This window comes from Helicoverpa zea, chromosome 31 (assembly GCF_022581195.2).
Source record: "Helicoverpa zea isolate HzStark_Cry1AcR chromosome 31, ilHelZeax1.1, whole genome shotgun sequence".
In the NCBI taxonomy this organism is placed as follows: domain Eukaryota; kingdom Metazoa; phylum Arthropoda; class Insecta; order Lepidoptera; family Noctuidae; genus Helicoverpa; species Helicoverpa zea.
In genome coordinates this window covers 15,802,945-15,811,682 of record NC_061482.1, presented here as the reverse complement: position 1 = coordinate 15,811,682, position 8,738 = coordinate 15,802,945, and the positions used below count along the sequence as shown (strand labels likewise).

Here is an 8,738-nt window from a genome sequence, read left to right as displayed (position 1 = left end):
ATTGAGGAGCATTAAAACAACATTATTATATCAATAATCAATGAATGTAGTTACGTCGTCAGTTCAATCGCGACGTGTCAGGAACGCATTCTCTGAATGGCCGAACTATAATACTATATAAAAAAAATGTTTTGTCCTTTTTCTCAGCTCTACAAACACTGATAAGGTAAACGTACCAATACTCGTCGGATTTCGGAAATCACCGACTTTGAAGCGTTACTGTGTGTTAAATATTCAATATAAAATGAAAATTTTTGCATGACGTGATAGAGTATTTATTCGTTATTCTAAGTAATTAATGTTTTTTTAATCATTTTCATGGGTTTATGTACTTATTAAGGCAAAAGTAAAAAAAGGGCGATTTGTACCAATAGTCGTCTGATTTGTACGGATACTCGTCAAATATTCCCAGTACTCGTCAACTTTTAATGCTAATGTGAACTCTCTGCTCTTGAACATAAAGTTCAAGTTATGTACATTTTTGTTGTGCTTGATTTGTTAAGCATACTTGTGCCTTTGAAACATTAGGTAGATAGATAGAAAACCAAATCCCTAATTAGAATAGCAGGTCATAATCTGTTACAAGAGCAAGTATTCAATAAAATAGATTATATTATATTACATTTTAATTTATATTCCTATCTATCAAACGCTGGGAATCACAAAATAAGTCTATAAAATATATGTTATATTTCGTAATCAATCATATAACCATGCAGTCATGTGCATATGTAGCACGAGTAAAATTATTACTATTAAAATATTTAAATTGGAAAACCAATATTGTGTTTTCCCAAAATTTATATACAACCTTCGCTCCTCTCCCTTATGGAAGCAGCCACATCTTTTAGACAGAATTGACCAAATTATCCGTACTATCCTTCATCTCTTTTTAATTTGGCCTTGGACGACCGAGCGTGGCTTCAAGCCACCCTTTTTTTTTTTAACGACGTCAAAAATCATAAAATGACCCCTCCCGCTGTGGGTTAGCAGCGGTGAGGGAGTGTCAGACTCTTACTGACTAAAAACCGTCGTGTTCCGTCATAGGCATTTTATGTACCAGGGCCGCGGTATCTCTTTCGAACAACCCGCAGCCCTGGCAGGCCTTGGCCCTGCTGGGCCCCGCTGGGGTTGCTGACATCTCTTTGAGGAGCGCGTGGAACAACGCGCGCCGTCGACACGGGCGCGAAGCCACCCTTCCGATCAGATTCGGTGGCCTCGGCGTCCGCAAAATTTCCAGTTTAAGTCTACCGGCGTTCCTATCCTCGGTCTGCGGCACTAAGGAGTTGACCAGCAAAATTTTAGCCCCTTCACTGGTCGATTCTGAGGTGCATGGTATGAACGCCTGGAAAGTGGCTTACCCAAATACAGCCTTCCCTGACAACCCGGCTTCCCAGAGACAGTGGGACGAGCCGCTCTGCAGATTGACGAGACTAATTGAAACATCTGTCAATACTGCTGAGCGTGCTACTGGCTGTGGGAGAGTGGGAGTCAGGCTATGGCTTCACGCACTGCCGTCACCCAGCGTTGGGACCATGCTGAGTGACACAACATTCCGGCTCGCTACATGCCTACGCCTCGGCGCTCCCACTGGGGCTCCGCATCGCTGTCAGTGTGGCGAATCTGTGGACTGCCTTGGGCACCATGGTCTTTCCTGTGGCAAAAGTGCTGGTCACATGGCACGACACGCCAGCATAAATGACATGAAAATGTGGAGTCCACTCGTGACCAAAAGGCTGGCCTATACTTCGGCCAAAGGATATGCATTGCCATCCAGCGTGGCAATGCAGCCAGCCTTTTGGGCACGATCCCCGCTGACAGCGATGCGGATGAATTTTTTGATACTTAGTTTTAATATTTCCCCCTTTATTATTTTTGTAAATATGAAAGTCTGTGAGACCACCACGCTGGTCAATTTTGAGGTGCCATGTCTGACCGAGGCTTTAAATGCTTGGAAAGTCGTGCAGCCGCAGTGCCGGCCGCATACCACGACATGCTAACATCAACGACGTGATCCGTCACGCTCTTGTTGCCGTCGGCGTACCAGCCGTACTCGAACCAAATGGCTTGGTACGCGACAATGGCAAGAGACCAGACGGCATGTCGCTATTTCCGTGGAAGTTGGGTAGGACTTTAGTGTGGGACGCGACATGCATCGACACTCTTGCGCCATCTCCCGGAACTCTCCCATCCCGGAACTGCATGTTGTGCTGGCTCCGCCGCTGCACAAGCAGAGAACTTCAAGCGGCGCAAATATAGTAACCTTCATTCAAGTACATGTTCAAGCCGTTTGGGGTTGAAACTCTTGGGCCGTGGGGTCCAAGAGCCCGCCTTCTTGCCAAGGATATTTCCCAGCGCCTGGTTGACACTTCACGGGACCCAAAGGCTGGCTTTTATTTCGCACAGAGGTTGAGCATTGCCATCCAACGTGGCAATTCTGCCAGCCTTTTGGGTACATTACCCAGTGACAGCGATGAGGAACAATTTTTTGATGCACTGTATTAGTTTTCAGACAGACAGAGCTCAAGATTCGTGCCGATAACTATAAGATTACTCTTTACCCATTAATATCGAATACGACAAGCAAAGCAGTGACAGCGATGGAAGCTATGTCATCTTAGGTTTAAAACTGATTTTAATATTTTTTGCGTCAAAACTAGTTGAATGACATAATTTTTATACAGACGCTATTAAAGCAAGTTAGGGAGACGCGGTACAATACGCGTGACGACATGCAGCTATTTCAAACAAAAAGCATAGTGTAAGAACAGTCAATTTTTGCTTGCCACAAATTGTAATCCAAGCGTAGTAGAAACAAAGGCTAGTGGTAGTTGTACCCAAAGCGGTAGATATGTATCGTGTGTCCTTAATCGAATGGCGGAGGCCTACAGCGGCCAATATATACCTAAAAAAAACACTCGTAGAAAATGCATACTTATAGGAAACAGGGGATTTAACCATTAAGAAACATATTAATTGAATCGAATAACAGGACTGTGTACGTGCATCTAGAACCAGGAGAGTAAAATGTACCCCTAAGAAAAAGCTTTAAAGAAACGCAGTTTTATCAACAAATGTAGTCTAAACCTTAAATATGTTTGTTCTAGAGAGATAACAATTTTGTAAAAATCCCGATATTAGCTATTTATTCGCATTTTGTACTGTAAAACACAAAATATCCTCATTATGACGAGTTTAGGTGCAACTTTTGAGCACGTCCCAGTAGTCGTCATAATAATTCTAAAATTGACGGGTTTTGGGTCAAATAGGAGTTTTAAAGTACCAATAGATGTCACATTAAAAAAATACATCTTCTATGTTAAAAGTATTGAAAATTGCATATTACATCGTTAGCAAATAAACTTAACTATCTAATTAAACAAAGAAACATACCACAGACCCCACTGGAGTTATGTAAATCAAAGCACAAAACCACGTGCTGAGTTTCACTTTTGACAGCTGAACTTCATGAAAAAACTATTTTCTTAGGGCACACACTTTTCGAATAACATATCTCAGACGCCATGAATGTTAAAACCCCGTATTGTAATTTCAATTGTGCAATATATTATCAACAATATGTTGACATATAAACCGGGCCATTTTAAGTTCAGTAGAAATAATAAATAAAAGTTTTTAGATTAATTGACGACTATTGGGGCATGACGACTTCACCCGCGTTTACCTTAGTGGTCATGGGATATATTATTATTCATAAAAAAATAGAAATAATAAGTACCTAGCATTCTCTAAACAATAATGTTTAATAAAACATGTGTAATCAATGTATGTAATACATTATGCATAAGGTAGACTTTTTTCTCAATTGTTTTAAATAATTTTGAAATTACATATCTTTATTAATTGTAATAGTGGGATAAGGGCAGGAGGATGATGAGTACAAGTGCCATTTGGAAACTTCTCCATGTAACCATTACTGTCTCGAATGAAGCATATTATTGGAACGAAGAAGGAATAACTTTAATTCACATTCATATACTGTATAGTATACTGATCTAGTCTTACCCCCGCACTCAGGTACATTTAATGATTACGTAAATCACTTCTTAATGACAGGGCCCCGATTCTCCTAATTTTACTTAAGCGTCATACGATTCACGTTCGACTCGATTCGACTGAGATCCGATCCCGACTCGATTACGATTGAAGCGTATGTGGCATTCCGCTATTTTTTCTTTGAAATAAACATTTTAATCCTTTTCTGTCATTCAATAATGAATCATTTTGTCTGCAAATGATTTACGATTGCAAAATGATTGTACAGCAAACTACCGTATGGACCAAAATCACCAAAATAGCAGACCAATCGCACACCAATCAAATGTCAATCGAATACGATTGGTCTTTTATTAGTAGCAGAATGACCGATATGGTTAAAACTGCTATTGCGATCATATTGCGATTCGATTTCTACTCGATTTTGACATTATTAACTTAGGAGAATCGGGCCCCAGATTCTCATAGAAATTCTGCACTAAGGAACAGCTTAAGTAACCATTAAATATCTCTGAATTTATCCATAAGTCTTTAGTCAGTCACTATAGCTATTAAAATTTTGACATTCATAAGTGCTTGTAAAGGCCTAATTGAAATAAATGATTTGACTTTGACTTTAAATAATTACTACTTATGGTAGTTTATGGTTCTCGGAGAGCAATGCTCCACAGTCAAGTAACTAGACTCTAGTTAGTTATTTTACTTAGAATTAACTAGTCACTTGTATCTGTTCGTAGAAACATGAATAAACGATTATCAAATACTAAGCTCGTATTTCCACTGCTTTTGTGAGCCATGAAGTGATTCAACTTACTCCTCCGACAAAATTAAAATAACCTGGAGAATAATAAATAACTAGCTGTTCCTGGTATCTGCAATAGCGTTTGGAGATTGGAATACTTCTACTTCTTTCGTGCCGATGACATGTCTTATAGTGAGACTACACTTTGTCAGCCCAATATGCCGCCACAGCGAGAGCACGGCCGGATGCGCTCATTAGGTCCTGCCACGAGCAAGTTTCAGGGCACAGTGGACATGCGATGAGGTGGGAAATGGTCTGCATAGCAGCCCCGCACTCGCACCCAAGGTCCGCCCCGCCCGTGTGGACCGATTGAGAATTCAGAGAATTGGAATACTTAAGTAAGTAAGTTATGCTGTACATGGTGAGCAGTTGTATATTGGTACTAGCCGGTTTCACTCGCGTCCCATGGGAACTACCTATCTGATGAATCTTATTACGTCCTATAGCCTGCCTCGATAAATGGGTTATTTCACACTGAGATAAATTTTCTAATCGGGTCAGTAGGTCCTGAGTTTAGCGCGTTCAAGCAAACAAACAAACTCTTCAGCTTTATAACATTAGTATAGTTAAGTATACATACTTAGTTGCTTAATACTGCCCTCACGAGAGGTTTTAAGAACAATTTTTCTAGAAATCTAAATTTAATTTCTCGGGTCTCGGCTCGAACGGCTAGGCTAGGTGCCATCTGGCACTGTTTTTGGGAACTTTTGTTTATCATATTCAAAAAGAAGACTGATAGGGTTTTCAGTTTCAACAGGTATTTTTATACTTACAAAAAAAGATATCATTAGTCAATATTAAACTCTTTCTCTTTGCTTAAATTATTATCCGTACTGGCTGAAAAAGTTGGCGTTTGTTCGCTAAAATTCTGCAACAAAACAGAATGCAATCAAATCTGACAGTGCCAAGAATCCATGCAAAAATTTTACTCGTTCGATGTCATTTCGTATAAATGAAAAATTATAAGTGTTATAATAAAACAAGATGGAAACATTAAATCGGATCACGACCACATTCGAAAGCGTAAGATCCAGCATAAAGAGTAAAAACTCTTCAGAGCGCCTGCAAAACTTAAAGAAGGATATACAGACCCTCTCCAATGAGTTGGTAGTCTTAGGTAAGGAGAATCACGATCAGTATATAAGGTCCCTAGCGATGGAGGGCTACCTGGCCCTCCTGTCCGCCAAAACGATGCCCTTATCCCTTATCGAGAAGAGGAACATGCTGCAAGTGTCATTTGACAAATTGAAGGAGTTTGCACTGAGGGACGAGTGTCTCTTTATCTTGTTAAGAATACAGAATCTCCTATGTTACTACCTCATCCAACTCGATCAGATATCTGTAGCCCGCGAAATTCTGGAAAGTATGGAGGATCTATATGATCAGATCAGCAAGTCTCAGCCCGATAAGTTCCTTGATGCAGAAGACTTGTTCACAGCAGAGCCGGTGAACAATATCAAACGTGTTAATCCAGAAAAAATTGACAAAGTCATTACGAACAATGTGCAAATGCAGGCATTCTTGTACAATAAAATGAATCTACCTCACAAATACACTTTGTATAACCATACGGCGCTTCGAAGGCAACTAGAAATGAAGGAAGGCACACCGCAAGACTGGGCTCTGAGGACGGCGCGACTGGGCAACTATTTCACATATCTGAACCAAATCGGTAATGCTCGCCATCACCTGTGCGCTGCCTACCACGTGTTGAGGACCTGCCACGACAATTGCAAGCTCATGCCTGAAGAATTCGTGTTGCAGAAGGCTGATTTTGAAATTCATTTCCTGGAGTTGAGCCATCACTGGGTCAAATACGGTTTGACGCTCTTTAAAATGTCGAAGAAAAAAATTTTGAATAAATATTTTACGCAACCATCGACGGGAGCAGACCTATGGAAGACTGTGGACTTGCTCGAAGATAGGCTGGAGAGCACGGAGAAAGTAGAAGAGGAAAATATGAAAGATATGGGTGCAGAAAAGTCCGGAAAGGGAGATTGCACTCCAGAGAAGCTTTTCACCTTTCCGTCTCTGGATTTGAAAGAGATGGAGAGCAAGGTACCTTTAGATAGCGTTTGCAGTGTTGAGGAAGCACGGAAGCTCTTCGCATTCACATATAAATGGCTGATGCGCGCGAAGCACTACTACGACTTCGAGCATCATTCAGCCCAGTACATATCCTGCTCTTTGCAGCTGGCAGAGCTATACGAGCACTTGGCCTTCTTCGAGCGAAATATTGATAACCAGTACAGTATCCAGAAGAGACGAGCCAACGTTCTGGAGACGCTCAACTCTTTACTGAAGACGTGTGACAACGTGATGTCTGTGCAAATCGACGTGATCAGGGAGCTGTCGCAGGTTCAGCTGGAGTTGATGGCGCTCAACTTGCAGAAGCTGTGGCGCGAGGAGTCGCATACCAATATCTTTAATATGGACACGGATGCAGACTCGATAATCAATTCTCTGGACTCCGAATCCAATAAGACCTTGACGGAGAAAACTCTGAACACGTCCAGCAAGAATATGTTTTTGAGGAAAATGGAAGCAGCTACTTCGATCAACGGCAAGTTGTTCCGACTGAGTGGACAGCTGGTGGCTAGAACACCTTCCCAGCTCAGCTTCAGTACAGGAATCCTCAAGAACTAAGTTGAAAAGATCCTTCCATCAATCCCGTATAAATGCTACTGCAAATATTTGTCACGAGAAGTGTTTATATGGTGGTGTAATTTCGACCTTTACAAAATAACTTTTTTCAAATTATTTCTATCGTCGGATAATAAAATGCAATTGTTTTGTACGTGGTTGGTTTTATCCCACTGATTTGAGGTCTATGTCTGACATGTGTTCGATTCCTTTTGGGCAGAAAATTCAGGGCAGCTTTGATATTGTAATCAAACTACACCCTAAATTATTTCCACTACTGAAGAGACGGCCATTATCGCTGTGCTTTTGCGATCAAGAATTTGCGTCACATGTGATGAACAATAACTATACACGAGAGACATAAAGTAGTAAGAAGAAAGGGGAGATTAGATTAGAAGCGATTGGACATTTGTGATCGAAAAAAAAGGGAAAAAATAACTGACCAAAAAATACGGTTGCGTAAATGGTGCCAACTGCGTGCAAATGATTCGAGTCTAAATTAACAGTCACTTAAATATGTATTATTTATAATAAATAAAATATCTTCCATCAATGATTTTTTTTGTTCTACAGTCGCATTATTCTCCCAAACTCTGTTTTAAAATTTTGCCTTATGCTTATGCTTCAATCGCAATTGAGTCGTGATTGATTTTCAGTTGGATATCAATCGTATGTGGCTTTACTAAAATTAACAGAATCAAGCCTCAGGGTACCAAAAATTTTAGACATAGGTACTCAGTTTGTCAGTCAGCTTTAGCCAATGGCTTTAGCTCGTTGGTAGAAGGTTGCTTATGAAAACAAATTGAGATTTTTTTCTTCTTTATAAGTTCATAATAGGATAGGTGATCCAAGGAAAAAATAAAACAGTGAAAGTACTTAAATAATATATTTCTTACACAATAGATAGTATGACAAAAACAAACGACAGACGTAAACAGGCACAATAGGTACGTGTACCTACATAAAGTTATTCGGTGCAAACCACTATTTAATCACATTATTTAGTAGTTCGAGCCTGCGATGAGCCGATACAAGAAAACGTAGTTATTCAAGCGCCACATTTATAACACTACTTAAAACTCGTATAAAGTATAAAATGCGATGAGTAACATGTATAATATATACTATACAAAATACTTTGCAGTATAAAATCATGGTTTAGTGATTATGCTAATTGATTGGTTCATATTTTTTTATATGGCGATTGATAACTACGCTTGTAAATAAAGTGATATATTTTCATATTAAAAAGCTGTTTTAATGACCGCCAAAACGT

The 8,738-nt window shown here is 40.0% G+C and overlaps 1 protein-coding gene across 1 annotated transcript; it reads left to right on the top strand.

Moving 5' to 3' along the window:
• The first annotated feature begins 5,634 nt into the window (after positions 1–5,634).
• On the top strand, positions 5,635–8,019 carry LOC124645197 (KIF-binding protein-like). The gene has a single exon (XM_047184969.1). The coding sequence runs from the start codon at positions 5,804–5,806 to the stop codon at positions 7,463–7,465; it is 1,662 nt and encodes a 553-aa protein (XP_047040925.1). The 5' UTR covers positions 5,635–5,803; the 3' UTR covers positions 7,466–8,019.
• The last annotated feature ends 719 nt before the right edge of the window (positions 8,020–8,738 follow it).

Coding starts and splice junctions, on each gene's coding strand:
- LOC124645197 (XM_047184969.1), top strand. CDS start 5,804: ATGGAAACATTAAATCGGATCACGACCACATTCGAAAGCGTAAGATCC.